The sequence below is a fragment of the Grammomys surdaster genome, unplaced genomic scaffold (assembly GCF_004785775.1).
Source record: "Grammomys surdaster isolate TR1022 unplaced genomic scaffold, NIH_TR_1.0 210, whole genome shotgun sequence".
Lineage (NCBI taxonomy): Eukaryota > Metazoa > Chordata > Mammalia > Rodentia > Muridae > Grammomys > Grammomys surdaster.
The window spans coordinates 2,788,633-2,812,421 of record NW_021604655.1 but is presented as its reverse complement, the minus strand read 5'-3'; the positions used below and the strand labels follow the sequence as shown (position 1 = coordinate 2,812,421).

Here is a 23,789-nt window from a genome sequence, read left to right as displayed (position 1 = left end):
GTACTCACCCACCCATTCCCACCAGGCACTGAGGGAAGAAGGTTGGTCACCTTTCCAGTGCTTTCAGCTTGACCTGCCTCTGGGCATGTCTCACCAAGTCACAGTATGCAGAGTGGGCAGAGGGATCTGGGCAGATGTTAGCACATCTGCTTAGGGTGGTGGATATAGTGATGTGACACCCAAGGGACCTTCAGGTGGCTCCCATAGAGGCTGGCCTCAGCTGAAGAAATCTGGCTTTTTCAAGGTCACGTTCCCTTCTGGGTGGCCCAAACCAGTGACTCTGATAGAGGAGAGTGAAGCAAGGCCTGCCTCATCCATGTCTTGTGTTGACTCCGAAGAGCACCCTGATTCTACCCTGGTTTGGTCAGACTGTTAATCTGGACTGCACAGCATCCTGGCCTCTCCCTATTCCCAGACCTGCCACGAACACTCCCCGAATTCGAATTTCTCTTCTAAGGCCTCTGGCTCACCTAGAACACATGGTTGTACACAGAGTCCTGTCATAGATGTGGATGCCTATAGGGAGAGGATATGTATAGCATGCTTCCCTAGGACCTTCTAGACACAGTGACTTTGAGGCCAGGCCAGTTCCTCTGCTAAGGGCTGAGAACAGAGAGGATACTGGGAATTTAGTGCTGAGGCTGGAACCTGAGGTGTAGATGACTTCCTCTCCACACTTCCCAGGAACAGTTCTAGGAACAGAAAACACGGGGGATCCAAGAATGGACAGCTGGACAATGAGACCACTGGCGTACCTTACCCTGTGTCTATCCCATGGTAGCTCCGGGCAGCCATGGAGAGCACACACTGTTTCCCACTTCTCCCTTCCTGACCTCCCAGGCTCTTATACCCAGGAGAGCTTTTTCTGCAGGCTTATGTCGTGTCTTACCTTGCCTTGCTTAAGTCAAGTGCAATCCATCACCCTCCATCCCAGCTTCCCTAGGCGAGTAGTCTATGGGCAGCAGTGGGCTCTGGCCCCTTTTTCTTGAGGTCCATATGGCAATCCAGAACATAAGACTTAGATACAGTAGAGGAGCCTGAGTTATAGGCACAGGACAGCCCGAGGCCCCAGATGGCACCAGGTGTTACAGAAAAGTTTATTGTCAGGATAAATAAAGACAGTAAGGGGACATTAAAACTGCCAGTGCAGGGAGTGGAGAGTGGGCAAACTGAAGTGAGGAAGATGGGGAGGGTGTGGGGCTAGATGGGGCATGGAAATAGCCAGGTCCCCCAAATCGTGCACAATGGTTCATAGCTTAAGTCCCTTCGGACCTGCCTTCCCAGTGTACCATGTTCTCTGCTCTTTGTGTCCCTGAAACTCTGACATCTCTTAGTGCCTGGGGGTGGAGGGGTTTGAAAGCAGTCTTGAATGGTAGTTGTTACCAGTGAAGGTGCCCAGGCACCATTACCACCACTGCCCCATCATTCAGAGATGGGGAAATATCTCAGGTGGAGAGAAAGGCTTGGCCTTCCTGCTCAGGCTGATGGAAGGTCTAGAAATGGCTGCAAAATTACTCCAGACTGGATATTCCAGGCAGAATCCGAGCAGCCTGGGAACCTCCATGGGAGGCTCTTGCACACCCTGCCCACCAGCATGGAGAGTGATGGAGGTGCAAATCCCTTAGGCATCTGTCTATGTTCTTCCTCTGTCCACGTTCCATGTTCCCCAGGGTTCCTTCTCATCCTTTTCCCATAAGACTGGATCCAGGACGCTACGTGCTATAACTGGGAACTGACAGTACCCTTCTTAGTCTCCACGGGTGGGGTACCCTCTCAGGGCTCTTCCAGCAGAGCCCAGAAAGGATGGTGGGTGAAGAGCAGGGGAGGTCATGTGATCCTGCAGTATCCCAGGCCTCATTCTCTCTGTTACAGTATCTGCTTTTTTTTTCTGGTACAGAAAAGCCCTAGCAACCTGCCCTCATTACAGAGCTCTCTGGATCCATCTCTACCTGGGAGACACGGTAACAGAGACATGCAGTACCCAGAGTCAGAAAGAGCAAGAGATGGCTGGGGTCCATGTTTTCCTTTCCTGATTGGAGGGTCTTGGGCCTTGAGGAGGGAGGAGGGGTCGGGGCAGCTGCTGAAAATGTACACAGGTGAGAACCCTCTTGACTGAAAAGTCTGGCCAGGTCCTTTGTCCCTTTGGAACTCTTTTTCCTTCCTGGAACCTCCTGCTCTTTCTCTGTGGGGAAGATGGCAAGTAGAGACTGAGCAGCCTGTGTGGCTGAGGTCCTGCAGGGAATGGGCATAGTATACCAGGCTAGGCCCGTTGAACAACCTGCTGCTTCTGCTCCCCATCCACACCCAGCCTGCTCTGGGACTGGAAACAGTGGACAAGAGGGCAAGATTGCCCTGTGTGGGCTGCAGAACGGGAGGCCTCTCCTCAGCAAGCTATTGCCACAGGTTCTCTTCAGGGCCAAGGCTCTCTACAGAATACACGGTTCCAAGTTTTACACCTTCCTCTGGTAGGCCAGGAGAGCCAGGATGGTAGTCCTACTGACTACTAGCCATGGCCATTCTGGGACATATACGCAGCCAGAGCTACCACCACAGCCACATAGAGACCGGCTCCCACAGCGATGGAGAGTGTGGCCAGGAAGAGGGCCCGGCGGGAGGTGGTGCTGGCCAGGCGGAAGTCCCCTTTGGAGATGGCCTTGCTGGTCTAGGGAGACAAAAGGTTGAAATAAGATAATAGCCCAATGCTCCCCCAAAACAGCCCAGTTCACTAGGTCCTTGACCCCCATCCTGCACATGAGTGTGAGTGTCAAGTCCTCCAGCTGAGAGAGGTGGCAGGCACTCCTGGGTCCCCTGTACACTTACCCCCTGGGAGAAGTAGAAGGCAGCAATGCCCAGAGGCCAGAAGCAGCAGAGCATGGAGAAAAGGGTGAGCCCCAAGTGGTCCCTGGGGGGCAGGGTGAGGAAGGCATCTTCACACTCACTCTCTGTGGAGGTCCCATCGCTCTGCAAGAGAGTGAGGTCTGCTGGCACAACCCAGGGTCTGGGAAACCCTGTCAGACTGACAAGAGTTGAAAACACACGTGGGTCCTTGGGTAAAGGTGCCGGCCACCAATCCCCAGGACCCACATGGTAGAAGACAATTGATTCCTACAGGTTGTCTTCTGATTCCCACACACAGGCTGTGACCATACACACAGTAGATGATAGATAGACAGATAGACAAATAGACAAGTGGTTTTTGTTGGTGTTTTTTGGTTTTTCAAGACAGGGTTTCTCTGTGTAGTCCTGTCCTGGAACTTGCTCTATAGACCAGGCTGTCCTTGCACCCAGAGATCTTCAGCCTCTGTCTCTAAGTGCCCAGGATTAAAGGGGGTGCACCACCAACACCCCGCTAATAATGTCATTTTTTTTTTTTCGAGACAGGGTTTCTCTGTGTAGCCCTGGCTGTCCTGGAACTCACTCTGTATATCAGGCTGGCCTCGAACTCAGAAATCCGCCTGCCTCTGCCTCCCAAGTGCTGGGATTAAAGGCGTGCACCACCACCGCCCAGCTATTTTTTTTTTTTTTATTAATGTCATTTTTAAAAAACTCAACGACAAAACAGGTACTACCCAGTGGGTAGATACAGAGCAAGCCTTGTCTGCTGTTGAGAGTGGAGGCTTGTCTTATCCCTCTAGGTCACTCCACTGAGAGCCTTTTCAGTGACCTGGTGGACGGTACTTTTAAGAACTTCTCACTGTGGAAGAATGCGACTCTCTGAACCCAGAGACGTTCATCCCAGGGGAGAGACTGGGAAGATGAGAAGTGTCCTCAGTGCCCAAAGACCGGGAGATCAAGTTAAACGATGGAAGGGCTCACAGTGAATGAACCTGTCATTTACAAATCACCTTGTAGGAGATATTAAATTACACAGAGCGATATCGGAAAAACAGGTTATAAAGCCACATACTTTGTGGGAGAGAGGCAGAGAAGAGATAGATCAGCCACCAACATAATCACATTATTTTCCAGTGATTAATAGTTGCTATTTACAGTGGTTGCTCCTTATCACTTGGGTTGATAAATAGTTAATCCAAGCTAGTCCTCCTCTTCCTCCTCCTTCTCCCCTTTCTTCAATAGGGTATCATGTAGCCCATGCTAGCCTTGAACTTACCCAGGTAGCCAAGGCTGACTTTGAACTCCTGATCCCTCTGTCTCCACCTCCCAAGTGCTGTGAATGAATACAAGTTGCCTTCTTTTTTGTGATGGGGTCCCACTGTGCCGTGCAGGTTGTTTTTGAAGTCTTTATTACAGACCAAGTTGACATCAATTCCTTCGTCTTTCTGCCTCTGCCTCCCGAGTGCTGCGATTAAGGGCCTGCTCCGTCACGCCCACCTTACAGTCTACATTTTAAAAATGCTACTTACCTCCTCCTCCTGGCTGTCCTCCTGGCCCTGCAGCTCCTCTTGAACCCCATAGGACACAGTGTGGATGGTTACATCTTCCTCAGCTTGACCAGGTTCTGAGCCCTGCTCGGCAGGCCCCACCAATGGTTCCCTGGCTTCGGTGAAGCTGGTCTCACAGCTGCCTGCTTTGGGTTCTTTGACCTTGTCCCTCCCCAGGAGGCAGCTGGGCCGATACCACGCCTCCACGGCCAGTTGCAGAGACCCTGGATCTAGGAGCTGGTGGGCACGGGCGGGACCACCACCTCCTAGAAGGTAGGAATAAAGCTTCTCTTGGCAGGACCAGCCGGGCGGGGCCTCCGGGTAGGGGTAGGGCCTGTGGAGGTGGGTGGGGCTTCTTGGTAGCAGTGGGTTCTGTAGTTCACTCAGGCTCTCCATGGTTCTATAGGCAGTTGGCCAGGGAGGGGAGTCTCCTGCCGCCACGCAGTCTTCACGGAGCCTGTCAGGAGAGCAAGAGAGGCAGTTACAGAGGCCAGGCCCCTGGATACATGGCCTAGAGTGGTTGAGTATGTGAACTCTGTGCTCCCACTTGGCCCTAAGCACTGCTTTGCCGTTTGTCACCTGTGGGACCTTGAACTAGGTATTTCTCAGAGCCTCAGTTTCTCTGTCTGTGAAGTGAGGATGGAGGTGGTACTCACTTCAGAAAGTTGGTTCACTCATTTACTTCCTTGGCACATGATCATTCAGCACTAGCCTATATGCCAGGCGTACCCAGTGCTGGGAATACTGCAGCGGGAGAGGCAATATACAACTTCGTTGTCTATCCTGAGGGGGGAGTACAGCGCATGGCAGCACGTGAGTTTAGGAACTGCAATGGGCAGAACTAACAGAGAGGCTGGAAAGGCTGAGACATGGAAAGCCTGTTCACGAGATGATTGTTAGGGCGCCGTAGCCTGGATCTGAAGGCTGCCCAGAGGCCTGTGTGTCACAGGCTTAGTCCTTGGTGTTCGCAGAGATGTGGAAACACTTTGGGGCGGGGCCTAGTGGGAGGTTTTAGGTCAGGGGGAGTGCGGCCTTGAAGCGGAGTGCTAGGAGACTAGCTCTCTTGCCTACTCGTTGTTTTTTTTTTCCTTTCTCTTTTTTACTTCCTGCCCCCTATACGAGGACCAGATCTTAGGCTGAAACCTCTGAAGGAGTCAAAACAAGACTTTATTCTTCTTAAATTGATTATTTGTTTTTAATCTTTGTTTTTGTTTGTCTCAGCACTCTATCTGTAGACCAGGCTAGCCTTGAACTCAGAAAAGATCTATCTGTTCTGCTCTGCCTCCTGAGTACTGGGATTAAAGATGTATACCACTGCTGCTGGGCTTCATTTATTTATTTTAAGACTGTGTCTTACTATGTTGCCCAGGCTGATTTCAAACTCACTATGTAATCCAGGCATGGGGGCTTACACCTGTAAACTCAGTACTCAGATTTGAGGCCAGCCTGGGCTACATAGTGAGACCTTGTCTCAAAACAAAACAAAGCAACAGCAAAACCCACTACAGAACAACCAAACAACTAAAGACTCACTATGCAGCCGAAACTGACCTTGAAACCTTCCTGCCCCAACCTCCTACTTACTGGGTGTGCACAAACACTCCAGGCTCATTGGGAAGGGTGGAGTTTACTGTGTCCAGGTAAACCAAGGATACTTGAAACTCCCGGATGATACAGGCCTGTAATCCCAGTTATTTGGGAGGCTGAGGCAGGAAGGCCACAAAGTTCAGGATTTGCAGAAATACTGGGAATTCAGTGGCAGAGCTGGAGAGAAGAGTCCAAGTGATATTACAGGTCTTGGGGTAGATGCAACTGGGGGTTAAAGGAAGGTTTATTCTTAAATCTGTGTTACGCTTGCACAGGGGCTATGTTTATGGCTATAGCTCTTAGTAGAAGAGGGTACTTTTCCTGACCCCCAAAAATGTAGTCTTAGGAAGAGCACTTTAGGCTAATCTGCTCTCTAGATCAACTGAGCTTGGGAAGTTCCTGCAGATTCTATGGCAGAGCATCCTTGGTGCTGAGGTCTGCACCAGTGCACCCCAGCAGGAAGTGCACAGGTCCCACAGGCTCAGATTATGGATGTACTGGGGGGCTGCCTTCCTTCCCTCCTTCTGATGTCTGTTTACCCTGTACCTGGAAGGTTGGCTGGAGGGAAGAGAAAAGCCACTGAGTATGTCTACAACAGATCCACACACTCCAGCAGGGAGGAACAGATATGGAGAGAGGGGTGAAGCAGCCTCAGGGACTTCCATAGTTTTGGGATGGTTCTGGTGTGACTTGCCCTGGGTTTTGGTCTGCAGACTTGGCTTCTACCATGGCTTTGATGACTCTGGTGAGCTTCAAGACCCTGAGTTTCATTACCCATAAAGACTAGATGATGCTGGGCAGTGGTGGCCCACGCCTTTAGTCCCAGCACTTGAGAGGCAGAGGCAGGGGGATCTCTGTGTGTTCAAGGCCCAGCCTAGTGTACAGAGCAACTTCTAGGATAACCAGGGCTACACAGAGAAATCCTGTCTCAAAACAAACCAAAACAACAAACCAAAACAACAACAAAAAATAAACAACCAATAAAATAAAAGAAATAAACAGATGATAAGCCCTGCCTATCCTATGAAGTTGCCTTGAGGATCCACAGGGATGACTGAGGTGACAGAGCCCTGACGATGATACATGGGAGATGCTATTTTTTAAATTTATTTATTTATTTATTTTATATGTATGATACATATACACATGTACAGCACATGTGTGCCTGGTGCCCATAGAGATCAAAAGAGTGTGTCAGATCCCTGGAACTGGAGTTATGGATAGCTGTGAGTCACCCTGTGGGTGCTGGGAACCGACTTGGGTTTTCTGGAAGAACAGCCAGTGCTCTTACCCGCTGAGCCATCTGTCCAGCCCCAGAGGCTGCAATCTTTATTTCTGGGCTTCAGAACTCGTCTTCACCCACTGGGGCCTTTCTGACATCCCAGCTGCTGTTCTGCTAGTGACAGAAGAAGGGAGAGCCTAGGGGAAGATTCCTGTTCCCAGGGCTGAGCTCATCTGATCCCACCCCCTGTCCCAGCACCATTAAACATTCACCATCAATGCCCCGGAAGGAGCCATTTCTACATTTGCCCCCAGGGAACATGGATGGGTTCTAGAGAGATGGCCTTGGAGATGGAATGGCTCCAGGAACAATGCCTGAGTAGTGGACGGAAACTGAGTAACCGGAGGAGAGGGGCATCAGGATGGGAGCAGGGCACTGTGGGCATGTCTGAAAGGTCTTAGGTTTCCCTTGGCTGACTCACCACTGGGGAGAGCATGGGCTGATACCTACATGAGAGGAAAGAGATGAGGAGAGGCTGCCGTGGTGCTGAGCCCCTGAGAGTTCTGCACGGGAGCCGGAGCTGGAGGAATGTCTAATGAAGAATAACAAAGCACAGCAGACAAGGCATGTGGCCTGACAGGCCTCTCCCGAGGCAGGGTGGGTACAGGAGGTGCTGGGGCGCAGGGTTGCCATGTGCCTAGGGGCCCTGCTTACACATCGCTCTGCTGTGAGTTCCATGTGACTGTCACCCAGCTGTGACAGAAGCTTCCCAGTGTAGTGATGGGGCATAAAGCTTGGGTTGGAATGTAGGTTCAGATTACAAATGCAGGGCCTCATTTTTCCTCCCTGGGAATCTAAAAAGCAAGGAACCCTGAACTACAGAGATGGGAACAAGGCTCCTTCCTGATGGCAGGGAACTGGAATACCCGAGGTCTACACTTGGGGAGCTCTGGGGAGATTCCCAGCAGGCCCAGTCTCTCTAATTCCTGAGGAAAGCTTCTGAACCCCCAGGTTCCTGTCTCTGAGCAAATGTGATCTACAGGTGTAGAGTTGGAGGCCACATGAGCCCAGGGCTCGTGGGTCGGGAGTCATTGGGGGTCCATTCCTAGTCCATTGGCCTTTCCTGGACTTTCAGATACATTGGGGGCCCATTCCTGGTCTGTCGGCCTTGTTTTGGCCTGTCAGGTTCCCTGAGCTCACCCATGAAGGGTTGGGTGAAGTGTCTACAGAGGGCAATTGTAGTACCAATATTTTATGATCCTACAGCCCCATGGAGCCCCGCAGGAGGGGCTCCTGTTAATGTAGGGGATAGGCGAACACATTCAGAGACTAGCAAGCTACATCATCATGATTTCAGCCATTGCCCAGTGGGGCAGGTTGAGTGAGGTGAGAGAAAGGCAAAAGATCTGCTTTGGGCAGAGAGACTGCAGAGTCACAAAGTTGGCTCTGCCCTCCCAGCTCCACCGGTGCCACTCTAGTTCTGTCTTGTCTCTACCTACGTCTCCCGAAACCAAGGACATAGCTCCCAGAGGACCCTCAGTCTCTTCTCTAGATAGTCTTAATGGATAGCCCCTGGGTCTAGGTCCTCCAGGGTCTCAGCCAAAGCAGCACTCTACCTCTCTTCTTTTGGCTGAGGTGTGCAGGGGCCTTGAGGAAGAGTGGGCAGCCCCAGGGCATTTAGACCAGCTACATGCATCAAACTCACTCCTGCCCAAACCTCTAAAAGCCTTGACAGGTCTCTGCCCTTCTTTTTCATGCCCTCTCCTCCCACCAAAAGGGATGGAGAGATGCCTGGAGACCATGAGGCTGTCCTCAAGCCCAAAGCAGGCAGAAGGAAGTGACCCTATCTCACTGTCTACTCCTGTCAGGTTCTCTAGCTCAGACACCCAGCCGAACCGCTGCAGTCCAGGCCACATACAACCTTTCCTGGATTCCCTCCCTCCTTGTGCTCTGAGGGGTTCCTCCAGTCCCTCAAGCAAGGCTTGTCCCCTGCATGAACAAAGACATGTGATTTTTACAGTCACTTGAATGTCCAAGAACTGAGAACAAGTTCAGTAAATGATGGCATACAACCTGGGGGGTGAAAGGCCTTTGAACAGGTTCACAAAGAGTAATGACTTGAGACCGCTCCTTGCCGTTCCAATGAGAAGGAAGAAAAGCAATTGGTGCTCGCAGGCATCTCCACTCAGCCAAACGTCAACAGTGATTAGCGAGCGCCTGCAGTGGGAGCGCAGGTGATTTTCATCTTCTTCATGTCCTTTTTCCTGCTTCCCATATCTATCTATCTATCTATCTATCACCTATCTATCTATCTATCCATCTACAATGAATGTAAATGTAAATTTACTATTTAAAATTTTTAAATCAGGGAAAGAAAAAAAGTTCAGAGCTTAGGCTTCCACTGAGCCAGATTACCTAAAATCCACTGAGGGCTAAGAGTTCCATTGGGCCAGGCTGTGGTGGCGCACGCCTTTAATCCCAACACTTGGGAGGCTGATTTCTGAGTTTGAGGCCAGCCTGATCTACATGGTGAGTACCAGGACAGCCAGGGCTACACAGAGAAACCCTGTCTAAAAAAAAAAGAGTTCAGTTGGGGTTTGTGGCTGAGCACATTAGAGCCTCTCCCTGCCCACATTCCTCCCTATTCTTCTGCTTTGGAAAAGTCACTGGTGGGTGGTTGCAGCCAAGAGTCATGACTCTTTATACAGCTCATCTCTGCCCTCCCACCTCACTCCCCCCCACCCCCCCACAAGGTCACTAACAGAGTTCAGGACCTCATCTCAGGGACCCTACTCTGAGTCCTTGGTGGAAAAAAAAGATAGTGGGTCACCAAGCTTTCTGTGCCATTGGCCTGGCTGAGCCTTTGAGCCTGATCCTTTGGCCTGCCTTTCTGAGTTCTCGTTCCCCAGAGTAGGAGAACACAGCAGAGCACTTCTCACGCTCATCCGGTAGTCATGACTACCTGGTCTTACATGAGCTGAGTGTGCCTTCTAGACACTAGTGTGGTTGCTGGTGTGCCTGCAGGTGAGTGAGAGTGTGTGTGTGCGCATGTATACATGCGCATGTGTGTTTTTGTTTGTGTACACACAGGTACTGTGCTCCAGAGGACAGGCACAAGAATGCCTGGGATTCTGAAGTTCCTATAGATTACATAGTTGGAGTTGTGAGTCTGGATGCTGCCACAGAAAAGTGGGGAGAAGGTGTCTCTGAGAAGGCCACGCTCTTGGGTTGTCTTCTGAACTGAGAACTATCCGAGCCCTGAGGTTTAGGCTTTGCATGCACAGACCAAAGACAGGAAACCATCCGGGGTCCCCAGAGTCCAATTACAGCCTCCTGTGATAGGTGCAGAGCAACAGTAGACATCCTAATACCGAAAAATGTATGGGAGAGTTAGGAGAAGCTGACTAAAAACTCAGCTCAATCGTTCCCTGGAATCCTATTGGGAGAAGAACAATAACTCACACTTATTGAGCTTTTTACCACGTGCCAGGAACCAAACTGCTCCAAGAGAGCTTGTCTGACTCTGTAATTCTGATGGGAGCACAACAATAGGAGGGTGGCGGCTGAGGAGGGCTTTCTCTTCCAGCTGTGACAGCCTGTGAGTGTCACATTAAACTGCCAACAATAGCTAGGAAAGCTGGGGTGGGGAGGGGGACGGGAAGGCCTTGAAGAAACACCAAGGGTGCCAGGATTCAGGAGGTTGCAGTACCAAGATCACAGAGGGAAGGGAGATCCAGAGAAGCCCTGAGCTTCACTTTAGGGCCTCTCCTAATGTGTGAGGGGCTGGTTCATTGCCAGCTGCTCACAGCAGCCTCAGGGTATGACAAGGAAGGGGACCTCAGTGAACACCTCACATTTTCCACTGGCACCTCGATAAAACAACACTTCAGAAGCAGGAGCAAACCAGAAACAGATCAGCCCTCATGAGAGCTGAGGCTAAGATTGGAATCAGTGACCTCTCACTGGATTTTGGTGACCTGCACAAGGCGTCGCTGCTGGCCTGAGTGAGCATTAGTGGTCCCCGAGCAGTGGTTCTTCAGAGTGTGGGCTGAGTAATCCACCCCTATTACTGATGGTTCTAAGATAGGGCACAGCCAGTTAGTGGAGTGCTAAGAATCAGACTCAGGAGGTTGGTGCATGCTAGGTAAGTAGTCTACCAACTAAGCTATAGCCTCAGCTACAATTTTTTTTTTTTTTTAAATCTAACTGTTGCTGGAACCTTAATCATACTTGGCAGGCGCTCTACACAGCTACAGTCCCAGTTCCGTACTTCTGTTTTCAAAAAAAGAAACTTTTTGTGATAGTGGGTTGCCTAGGCTACCCTTGAACTTTCAATCCTCCTATTTCAGTCTTCTAGGCATGGTGGGACATACCTGTGCTACTAGCAATTAGGAGCTGGGCACAGGAAGACGTCAAGCTCATCCTTGGCTACATAGAGTCTGAAGCTAGCCTGGTCTAGAGACTTTGTCTCAAAAACTAAAAAAAAAAAAAAAAAGTTAGGGTTCCACCCAACTGTGTCCCGTGACTATGGTGCCTGCAGTGGAATAAAGACAGTCTACGTTTTAGTCCACTTAGGTGGAAGTCTAGCTGGATGAGGTGGAAGATACCTGCAACCCCAACAACTGGGAGACGGAAGCAGGAGGATCAGAAGTTCAAGGGCATCCTCAACTACAAATTTACTTCAGGGCCAGCTTGAGCTACATGAGACCCTGTTTCTGCATACCCCGCCCCACCTCCAGAATCCATACACAAAAGGCTGATATTGTAATGGAAAGCAGATCAATAGTTGTTAAGGGCTGGGCAGGGGGTGGGCATCCAGAAGGGGTCCAAGGACTCTGGAGTGATAGGACTGTTTCCTATCTTGACTTAGGAGTGGTCATATGAGTGAACGTAAGTATATAAAGTTTATATCAAACATATACAAATTTTAAATAAAAAAGGGCAAATGCTTTATGAAAGAAGATAATGTAAGTGTGGTGGCATATGCTTGAAATCCCAGCATGAGTTCTAAGCCCTTGCCAAGCGCTTCAGATGCAGTAACTCACTTAACTTTCTCTTTATGCATGGGAAATCTGGAGCCCAGAGAGGCTAACAGGTTTTCTAAGAACACACAGCTGGTGAGCGGTAGAGCCTGCTCTGTCTGTCTGGCCAGAGTACATGCACTTAACTACTAAGCAGATACCTCGTCGACCAGGAAGGGTGTGTGTGTGTGTGTGTGTGTGTGTACATATATGTATATGTAGCGTATGTGGGAACATGTTGACTTGGGTGCCAGTTCTTGCTTTTGCCTTGTTTGCAACACAGTTGGTTTGTTGTTTGCTTCTGTGTCTGTCCTACTAGCTTACTCAGGAGCTTCCTGGGACCCTCCTGTGTGTCTACCTCCCATGTTCCTGTAGAAACACCACATCAAGTTGTACACGACAGTTCTGAGTTCTGGGGATTTGACCTCAGCTATTCTCACTGACCCACCTTCCAGTGCCCTGTTTGTTTCTGAGACAGCTCTAGGTAAGTTGTTAAGGCTGGCATGGAACTTGTGATCCTCCTGCCCTTACTTCCCAAGTTCCACCAGGGCCAGCTAGCTCTATGAATTGTATCTTAAAACCTTACCACAGAGCCAATGTGGTGGCACATACCTGTACTTCCAACACTAAGAAGCCAAGATGGGCGATTCTTGAGTTCCAGGCCAGCCTGGGCTACACTGAAAGACCCTACAAATGAACAAAACAAAAACTGACGAAGCTGATTACTATTGCTTCCTACTTTTCACACAGGAAGACCTCAGACCAGGAAGGTTAGACAGTGAAGGGACTGGACCTGCATTTGAACTCAGGTTTGATATTTGTCCAAAGCCTGGGTGCGTCTGGACACACCTATCAAGTATGCCCTCTGGGAGCCAGGAAAATAAGAGGAGAAGGGGAGCTAACACCCGAGTTTTCAGGGGAGAGGAGAAATGGGGCTTTTAAGAAAAGATGAGGAAGCCAGGGACACAGCATTTAGGAGGCAGAGGCAGGTAGATCTTTGAGTTTGAGGCCAACCTGGTCTACAGAGTGAGTTCCAGGACAGCCAGGGTTACACTAAGAAACCCTGTCTCAGAAAAAAAAAAAAAAATAGTGAGGACATTTGGGATGACTTGGCAGCCTAGGGAGGAAAATCTTGGAGGATTGGATTCCAGAAAAATCCAGAGCTATTATGAGGGTCCTGAACTATCATCTACCATCTCTCAATGCATCAGGAGAGATTCTTTTAAAGCGAGAAACACCAGGACTTCTGAGTGGTGCAGAAGACTAAACAGAAGTGATTACAGTCCAGGGAAAAGGTAAACTCTTTAAGAATAGGCACCAGCAGCACCACCTTCCCGTCAGTAACACATAAAGCGCTTGGCCGACTGTGAAGGGCTCTGACTATGGTAGCTGTTGGTAGAAGCTTTATGCCAGATTGATGGCTTTTGGCCTGGAAGCAAGAGAGTCACTAAGTGAGCTTGGTGCCATTCACTGCAGCTAAATCTGCCAGAGAAGGGAGAAAGCCAGGCCCGGGGACAAGGGCAAGGTGAGCTGAGCCAAGGAAAATGGAGAACATGGCTTTTTGTTTGTTTCAGCTCAGCAAACTTAACACAATTGATCATCTCCAACACAACTCTCTCCTTCAGCTCCTCAGTCTTCCCTAACTGCTTTTGGCTGCTGTTTGTTTCTTAAGGGTCACATCTGGTCCAAGCTGACCTTAAATCACCATGTAGCTGAAGCTTGAACTCCTAGCATTGGGGTCTCTACCTCCTGAGTACTGAGAATATGAGAATGTACCATCATGCCTGCCTCTAACACTTCTTAAGCAAACTGTAGTCTCCTTCACTGGAAAGAGAAAAGTGTAAGATGGCAAGATGGCTCAGTGGGTAAAGGCGCTTGCTGTCAAATCTGGTAACTCAGTTCAATCTCCAGGATCCACATGGTATTAGGAGAAAAACAACTCCTGAAAGTTGTCCTCCGACCTCCACATGAGTGATGACAAAGATATCCCTGCCTCCAACCCTAAATAAAATTAATACCACAAAAATTTAAGAATCAGTCAAATTCTGGGGCCGGACTTGCGGTTAGGTTCATAGAGTGGTTACCTAGGATGCGTGAAGCCCTGGGCTTGACTTCAGAACTTCATGCACCGGGGTGGAAATGCTGTAATCTGAGCAGAGGTGGAGACAGAAGGGAAGAACGGGGGTTCAAGAGGATCCATGACTAGTCTGGGATACAGTACCCTTGTAGCTCAGTGGCAGCGTGCTTGTCTGGTGGGCACAGGACCCGAGTTCAACTCCTGGCATCATGAGAAGAAAAAGAAACTGGTTGCCAAACCTAACAGCAAGTACTCTGACACTCTGCCAGAACAAGTTTCCATCCTGACCCCCCTCTTGGTCTGAGAGAGCTGAGACATGCACAGAACACAGCAACCGTGGTGTGTGACTTATAAGGCTGGCCTACAGAAGGCTGCACGTCCTTAGTCTTCAATTCCTTCATGGGTATACTCCCTTGGAACCTTGAGCTGTCTTCCAGTAGTAGTTGGACTGTTTGTGGCCACCATGCCAGAGAGGCCATGTGTGATGTGAGCAGGGGTTCCAGTCAACAGACCCCGGGGCCATCCTCTCCGTTATCAGTAATACACCAGGCATGATAACTAAGCCACCTCGAGCTCTCTGAGTGTGCCCATCTGTCGCCAGGTGAGCTCTGTCAGTACCACATGGAGTCGATGAGTTCTGCCTGAGTGTCTGACCCGGCAAAGTCATGGCTATGATGAGGTGTCTGTCGTTGGAGGTGGTTCAGGGAACGACAGATATCAAGGACATCCTCCTTGGTGCCTTTAAGCCTTTCAGTTTCTGTCTCGTCTCTCCTCCACTTCACAGCCATGTTTCTGGGAAGCTCCACTCACATGCTTTAGCTCACAGCTTAAAGGCCACTTCCTTGGGAAGGCTCTCCCTACATCCCCAGTTTAGCTTTTGGTTCCCTGGTTATCGGCACTCCACTGCTCCACGTTCTTCCTCTCAAAGTGCTTATCACAGTCTCTATTTATATACGTGTGATTCCTTGATTAGTGTCTTTCTCCCTCACCAGATTGAGAGCTCCAGAGGGGTGGGGACTGTGTTTGTCTTGCTCATCCATATATTCCCTTGCTTGATATATAGTAGGCACTCAAGAGAGAGCCTCATGAATGGATGATGGGTTCCTGAGCGAGTGGGCTAGCTGAACTGTATTGTACTGAGACTCCTTGGTAAGGACAGACTTTCTAGGGCCATAGAAATGGATCAGAGATTAAAAGCAGCTGGGTATGGTGGCCTGTGCCTTTAATGCCAACATTTAGGAGGAAGAGACAGGCAGATCTCTGAGTTCAAGGCCAGCTTGGTCTACAAAGTTAGTTCCAGGACATTCAGGGTTATACAGAAAAACACTATCTTTAAAATCACACACACACTCACACATACACACATACACACACACACACACACACACACACACACACGGGGCAGGGTGGTTCAGGGGATCTGATGTCTTCTTTTGGCCTCCATGAGAATAGACACACAAGTGCTGCACAAACATGCAGGCAAAAATGAAAATGAAAAGAAAATACTTTCTAGGATCTGGGATAGAGGGCATACACATACTCTGCGAAATAAACATGCCGTCTTGGGCAGTTACTTCAGGTCACTTCTCAGGATCCAAAAATAGACAGGAAGTAGCACCTGCTGTGGGGAGGGGTGTACAGTACAGATTAGCAGACACAAGGGTGACAGGGAATGCAGAAACTGTGCAGCTGCACACTGAGAGCAAGGGACCTCTATCCTGAGATGGCGGGAACTAGGAACAGCTTACAGAGGGTGCCGGGAGCAACGGGTCCTGAAGGTTAAATGGAAGTCTCTTAGGGGAGAAAATAAGAACAGGACATTTCTCACAGAGGAAACCAGCGATGTGTGGATGGGTAGGAGGGGAAGCCAGCTAGTTTGGTTGATGAAGGAAGCAAGTAAGGAGAGAAGGCCTCCCACACCCACAGACGAGCAGTGGCGAGCCAAAAAAGGGCACAACGGGGTATAACATGGCCTTGCCTGTGTTCTAGAACACTCTGGATGGCAGCATCGAGTGGAAAGGATGAGAGCCGAGTCAGAGTGGAGACTCCGAGCCCTGTGGAGAGACCATTCACTGGTGAGGTCCTGCGAGAAGGCTCAGGGGCTAAGAGCATTTGCTGTTCTTCCAGATTTTGGTTTTTAGCACCTACAATAGACAGTTCACAACAGCCTCCCAGCATCCTGTAACTCCAGCCCTGGGGAAGCTTCACCTTCTTCAGGCATCTGCACATACAGACACATACACATAAATAAAAATGAATCTTCGAGGGGGAGAAGACTGAAACTACTGGCCTGGGAGTAATGTATACCTTTAAGTCCAGCACAAGAAAGGCAGAGGCAGGGGGATCTCTGTGAGTTCAAGGACAGCCCCATCTACATAGCAAGTTCCAGGCCAGCCAAAGCTCATAGTGGGATCTTGCTTAGACAGAGGGTGGAAGGTCTGACCATTATGGCTTTGATTTAGTGAAAATAAATAAGATATGGAATCAACCAACAATGAATGCAGAAAGAGAAATATGTTATATAGCTGGGTGTGGTGGCTCATGCCTGTAATCGTGTTAAATAAAATAAGGTATGAAAGAAAGACCAGAAAACCAAATACTGCATGTTCTATCTCATATATGGAAGCTTAAAAATAGCTGATCTGAATGTAGAATATTGAAATATTAGAAGCTGTGAAGGATAAGGGTGAGTTGGATAATGGGTACCAAACATAGGTAAGAGGGAATAATTTCCCACACTCCACCACACAGTGGGATGATTACTGTTCATAATAACCCACCACACATTTAATAAAGATCTAGAAAAGAGGGTCTCCAAAGCTCCAGACATGGGGTGGTAAGGAAATACATACTAAACATCACAATGCAGTAATGGAAAAGGAGGGGGTGAGTGAGGGCAGAGCGGAGGGAGGAGAAGAAGTCATATCTGAAGAGGGAGGAGACGGGAGGCAGCTAGGTAAGGCTGTGGTTAGCTAGAAGAGAGAGAAGATGGAGCCTAGAATAACTTCAGATTTCTGGCCAGGTAAAGGCTGGTATGAGAAACGGAGACAGAAAAGCTATGGGAATGCTCCTGGTTTGAAAGGGCAGCCAGGATATAAAGACTAGTTCTACTTCTTCTTCAGCTTTAGGGCCTGAAGAGATAGCTCAGTCACGTGCTTGCTGTTCTTGCGTAAGGACCTGAGTTCAGATCCCTAATAGCAACACAAAGAGCAGGGCCTAGTGGCGTGTCTGCAGCCTTAGTGCAAGGAATAGATGGGGCCCAAGAGCTCAGTGGAAGGCAGCTTAGTCTAGCCAGTGAGCACCAGGTTTGGTGAGATAACTTGTTTCAAAAATAATGTGGAGATGAACTGAGGAGATGCCTGACATCAACTGCCACCTTCCAGCCTCTGGTCTCCATGTGCTTTTGTGAATACCCTAACACACTTGCATGCACACGCATGACACATCATGTGCATGCGCATGTACACATGCACATGTGCACACACGCGCGCGCACGCGCGCACACACACACACACACACACACAGGCTTATTCAAATAGCAAGATGTGTGACTTTAAAATAATAAAGTAGCTGGGTGGTGGTGGCGCACACCTTTAATCCCAGCACTTGGGAGGCAGAGGCAGGCGGATTTCTGAGTTCGAGGCCAGCCTGGTCTACAGAGTGAGTTCCAGGACAGCCAGGGCTACACAGAGAAACCCTGTCTCGAAAAACAAAAACAAAAACAAAAACAAAAACAAAACAAAACAAAAATAATAAAGTAGCTCGGTGCAGTGGGACACACCTTTAATCCCAACAATCAGGAAGCAGAGTGAGACAGATCACTGCAGTCTCAGGGCCATTCAGGGCTACAAAGTGAGACCCTGTCTCAAAAAGAAGAAAATAATAACAAAACCAAAACAGAACGACATCTCTGAGCCAAAAAAAAAAAAAAATCTCCCAATAGATAAAGAGAAGATTATCTTTGATGAAGAAGCCTTTGGAATCCTGCAGCCCCAACATGAGAGGTAAGGGCAGCGCCACCCACCAGAGCAGCCTATGGAGAAAACAAACTGCTGCAGGGGAAACCCAAGTCCTATGTTCATAAGTAAAGATGGACCAAAAAGGATAAAGAAACACAGATACAGAAAAGTAAAAAGAGGATGATTTAATGAACAAAGAATGACCAAAGAAGATTCTAGAATCATTCCAATTATAGAAAGGAGTCTTACAATTTAAAAAAAAAATCCCTGTCCTCAGGGAGATGAGCATATCCCGTCTGTAAAACAGTTAAGAGACTGACTGCTATGAAGAAGGACCACTTCACAGACATCTAAAATTTTGAAACAAAGTAATTCTCTGAATTTTGGAAAATGCAGCAGAGAGATTGGGTAATGGAACGGCCATTATCTTAAAAGATAATGTTAATGGAATTCCCCAAGACAGAGTAAAAAGACAAAAATATGGCACATATGTAATAAAATTGAGACATGGCAGAGAATATTAGGTCTGATGCTCGAATAACAGGATGTTGAGAAAGACGCAGGAAAGACTAGAGGAGGAAAAAAAAACGAGGAAGCATCACATTGCAGTGGGAACACTGTGATGTGATCACTAGAACTGAGTTTTGGTTTGTTTGTTTGTTTGTTTTTTTAAGTAACCCAGGCAGTGGTGGTGTAACACCTATAATCCCAGCACTGGGGAGGCAGAGGTGGATCTCTGAGTTTCCGGACAGCCAGGGCTACACAGACGAGAAACCCTGTTTCAGAAAACAAAAACAAAACAGCCACATCAAAAAATAAAAGATATAGAAGAAAAAGATGTTTCCTGAGAAAACTCAGAATATTTGGACTATGAAGACCTACTATGTCCTAGGCTGCAGAAACAGGATGGAGAGAATTCGGTGAGTCTGGTTTGAAAGCGTCTTGGGATACAAGGATAGAACTCTGCCTCTTACCGGATGTGTGAAATGGGACCCCGGGTTGGTGGTCTGGGCCAGAGAGCTTTGAGAGCCATCCAAGGACTTTGGAGAGAAAAAAAGAGAGAGCAGAGAAAAGGACCTGAAAGGAGAGGACAGAAGAAGGACGAATAAAGCAGCTTGGGTGTTTTTCTGCTTCTTCGAGAAGTGTTTTAGTTGTTGTCTTCAGAGAAAATCGATCTAGCACCCAGGGCTCCCGTGGGCAACGCTATTCCCTCCCTACATGTCTTGCGGTTGACACAGGTGAAAACTGCCGGGAAGACCGTGGTGGTGCCAACTACTCAAATGATTCCACTTTCAGGAGGAAATAAATCTTCACTCCCGATGAAACAACCCATCTCTCCAATGACAGAGCTCATGCTAAACCACTTACAACAACAGTTCTCAACCTGTGGGTCTCGACCCTTTGGGGCTTAGACTACCCTTTCACGGAGGTCGCTGAAGACCGTTGAAAAACACAGATATTAAAAACACAATTCATAACAGTAGTCATATTACAGGTATGAAGTAGCAACAAAAATAGTTCCATGATTGGGGGGTCACCACAACATGAGGGACTGTATTGACAGGTGGCAGTGTTAGGAAGGCTGAGAACCACTGGTTTAGAAGCGAATGGCTCGTTAACAATGGGAGATAACGTAAGACTCTCACACCCTACGTGGTTCATTCGGGGTGCAAGTAGGGATTTGGGGTGAAGGTGGTCGTATGTATAGGAGAAAGAAAATAGAAAGAGGTGAGATTCATTCATATAAAAAACGGGCACAGTTAAGTCTTCATCCCTCCCCGCTTGCCATCGGGGACCCTCGTGTAGGATGCCAGCTGAACTTCTGAGAGAGGGCAAAGAATAGGAAAGGTGAGTTTTGTGAATTCTGACGTTACTGCTTCCCTGAATGAAGCCTGCTCCTTCTCTGTCTCACCTTTCTGGGACCCATAGATGAGCTGGCCTTTGGATCTGAAGGTGATTAATAATGCACACGTCCGAGGACATTCTTTGACTCTGCCAGTGCTTGAATGTCATAGAGAAGAGATTTGCCTGTATGTCAGTGTCTCAGCTTTACACACACACACACACACACACACACACACTTCTTTTTCTTTATTCCCCCTGAGACAGAGTCTTGTTATGCAGCCCAGGCTGGTCTGGAATTCACTATGTAACCCAGATTAGCCTCAAATTTCTGATCCTCCTGCCTCAGTCTTCCAAGTGCTGAGATTGCAGGTGTGCCATCCTGCTAGACTCTGTATACCCTATTTCTTTTATTTAAAAAAGTGGTTATTTTTTATTTTATGTGTATACATATTGCCTGCATGGATGTGTGCCTAAGAACTAATGTGTCCTGGAATTACAATTAGAGACAGTTGTGATTTGTCATGTGGGTATTGGGAATTGAGTCTGGGTCCTCTGATAGACCAGGACGTGCTTTTAACCACTGAGCCATCTGTCCAGCCTTGTATACCCTACTAACAACCATGTTTAACTTCCTCTTCCTCTTTCTTAGCTCTCCTTACCCCTATACTAAATAACTAAGGTCACACACACACAAAATTATACCATTGCTGACTCCTGTCTTCCCTCTGAGGGAGAAGGGAAGGAGGAGGGCAGAAGCAGGGCACAGGAATCAGCTGATAGATAGCTTTCCCTGGCTGGAAGAGGAAGAAGATGCTATCTGCCTGGGTGACTACAGGAACCCTGAACCCTGCAGGCCCTGGGGGTAGGTGTGGATTCCCACACATCTGGAGATGGAGGGGCGCTGTATTTTCCTCTGGCTAGTAGCAGGCTTGTTCTCCCACAGACCAATCCTGGAGAAAATAAAACCCCTTTCCTAGCTTGCGGTTGCTCCTGCCGCTGTCACTTTGTTATGGGGGTTAGTGACTGTCCATTAACTCCAGAGAGCTGGTTCTTGCCAGTGCCGCACCAACAGCTGGGAGCCAGAAAGCGCTGACATGGGGGAGGGACCAGCCCCCACCCCGGCTGGGCACTCAGGGGAAGTAAGAGAGGTCACTGGCATGGCTTACTCAGCTCTACCCGAGTGCCAATTAGCTAAGGTTTTTCTGAGCATTGGCTGTGCCTTCCACAGTTGAGGGAAATGACTGTAAGAGCTCATTTTATTTATTTATTTAATTTTTTTTTTTTGTAAAAATAAAATAGAATTCTCTCCACGGGGATGGATCTTTCCTAATCGTCTCCTCTAGTCTTCCTAGGAGGGAGATTCTAGCCAGGGCAGGGTCTCTGGGAAGAGAAGGTCAAGCCGCTGGCCCACTATTCCTTGGTGGGGTAGTTTCTGGCCTCTTGGCTTGGAGGCTAAGATACTACCTCCTTGGTCACTCTAAATACACTGTAGCTTTCCTTGAGAAATAAGGAAAACAGGAATGCCAAGTGTGTAAGTGGCCTTCTCTGCTGCTTCTAGCTTTCTTCCACTCCATTCATAAAATCCACTTTCTCACAGAAAGGCATTAACTCACTTGTCAGACAGAGTGAATGGAAGTGGTACCCTGTATCCGAGGAGGAAAAACTGAGAAGTTTGTGGTTTGGGTCAGCCTCGGACAGCTCCACAGAACACCGGGCCCTGGGAATCTTAGGTCACATCTCTTTCCAGCCTCTCCTGTTACAGATGAGAAAACAGAAAGGAAGGCACCTGCCCGAGACAGTCAGGCAGATCTGTAACCAAACCCAGGGCCCCTGATTTCCAGTCAAACGCTTTGACTGATACATTTTCACAGCTTATCCTTGTGTTTTACAGCCAATTACTGAGTCCTTCCTATGTTCCAGGTGCTGTGGGAGGAGGAGTGTGGAGGGAAGCAAAGAGCCTCAAACAAGACAATCCCTGCCACCAACAAGCTATTTTCCCTAGATCTGCGATTCTTGGAGAAACATAAAAACAAAAAACTATGAGTCAGACTCTCGCCCTATATTATCTCCTATAGGTGTTGATGGAGGAAGGGGGCAGGAAATCCTTTTATTTCCTGGAGCTTTATGAGTTGGACTTCACTGTTTCTGGGACTCCTTAGAGGCTGCAGGCAGAAGGAGCCATGGCTGGACTGCAGAAGAGGGGCTGAGGACGGCCATGACCAGATCACTGTTAGCAGGCCTGGCTTGGGGACCTGGACAGTGAGAGGAGCTCATTGCGGGGAGATGTGTCTCCTGGCATCTCAAGACAGTTTCCTGAGGTGGGCAGATGTCCAGAGTTCTCATCCTCACTTCAGGGACGAGGAAACTGGTTCCTGAGCTTTGTAAACTTGGACAACTGATGCCAGGAATTAGAAGCTGCCAACCAGAGCCTTTTCTACCTCTGAGGGTGGGAGGTTGAGCTGGGTGGAAGGGTGCTGAGAAACCAGTCTGGAGGCCGTGGTCAGACACAGCAGCCAGCTAGTCTACCTCTACGCAGTTTTATTTTCATGGGTCCATTCTGCCACTCACAGAACTCTGTGCTGAAGAACTGGAAGCACTTTGCAGGCCTGAATGAGCTCATGCTACATACTCTTGCCAGAAAGAGAGAGAGAGAATACCAAATGGAGGCTCTGTCGGGGTCATCAGCATTCAGGCATATAATAGAAAACCAGATCCAGGTCCCCTACGTTGTCCTCCCAAACCAAGCAGTGCGATGCAAAACCAGCCCCTTTTCCTGAGAAAGGGGGCCACAGGAAAAAGCTGAGGAACCTCTGTCACCTTTTTCTTTCCCCAGAGAAATGTATTAACCAGTCCTGAGGAGATAGACATCCCCCATTTCCCTGTCCCAAGGGCTATTCCAGGGCAAAGGAACCTAAGAGCAAAGAGATCACAGCTTCTCCAGTCACTCTGGTGACCAGGGTTGGATGGGAGGGAATAGCTGAGTGAAATCCACTCAGGTTTGACCAATGTCATGGAATCTTGGCGGCGACTGATACCAGAGAGTCTGGGAGACTCACATCAGTGTTCCTGCAACTAGTAGGCAAGGTGTCTCAGAGCTGTCTCAGGTCAGGGCCAAGGCCTGGAGCTATAGGGTCAAGGTGCCCAAGTAGGTGCCTATCACAGTCTCTCCCCTAGTGTCACCCAACAAGGAGGTGGAGAGTAGGATAGACCTGGCCAGAGCTCTGAAGGAGTGCAAGGACCTGTAGGGGGTTGGAGCTTCTACACTGGAAGGGCTCCCCCAGCTCTCCCCAGCTCTCTCGGTGCCTAGCTCTGCGCTCCCGCTGCGCCCCGAGACGGCTCCTTACCTGTCGCTCTGCGGACCGTCCCGCCTCCTCGCGGGGTTCGGGAACCGGGCATGGGCCGGCGAGCGACAGCGTCCCTGCCTCGCGGCCGGCCGCGGTGAAGCTTCCAGGAGAGCTCCCTGCTCCCGGCCGGCGTCCCTGCCGCTGTCGCCGCCGCTGCTTCAGCACCGTGGACAGCTCCCGCCCGCCCCCCGCCGCCCCGCGCGCCCGACACGGTCCCGGGAGCCCCGCATCCTGGCTCCGCCGCGCTCAGCTCTCAGCCCGGCCCGAGGCGGCTCCGCGCCGACTTGGGGGAGCGGCGAGGAGGGTCCCCGCCTCCCGCCGCCACCGCCTGCCTCTCGCCTCCGTGCTCCCT

The 23,789-nt window shown here is 49.3% G+C and overlaps 1 protein-coding gene across 2 annotated transcripts; it reads right to left on the bottom strand.

Moving 5' to 3' along the window:
• Window positions 1-1,073: 1,073 nt before the first annotated feature.
• Window positions 1,074-23,723, bottom strand: Syndig1l (synapse differentiation inducing 1 like). Of its 2 annotated transcripts, none has more exons than XM_028771909.1 (4): window positions 23,438-23,723; window positions 4,365-4,839; window positions 2,821-2,961; window positions 1,074-2,662 (listed from the first exon to the last, which is right to left on the bottom strand). In XM_028771909.1, exons 2-4 carry the CDS (start codon window positions 4,776-4,778, stop codon window positions 2,504-2,506), a joined length of 714 nt encoding a protein of 237 aa, XP_028627742.1. In that variant the 5' UTR covers window positions 4,779-4,839; window positions 23,438-23,723; the 3' UTR covers window positions 1,074-2,503. The 2 variants fall into 2 exon arrangements, with proteins under 2 accessions (XP_028627742.1, XP_028627743.1); XM_028771910.1 differs by lacking the exon at window positions 23,438-23,723 and adding an exon at window positions 7,261-7,365.
• Between the last annotated feature and the right edge of the window lie 66 nt (window positions 23,724-23,789).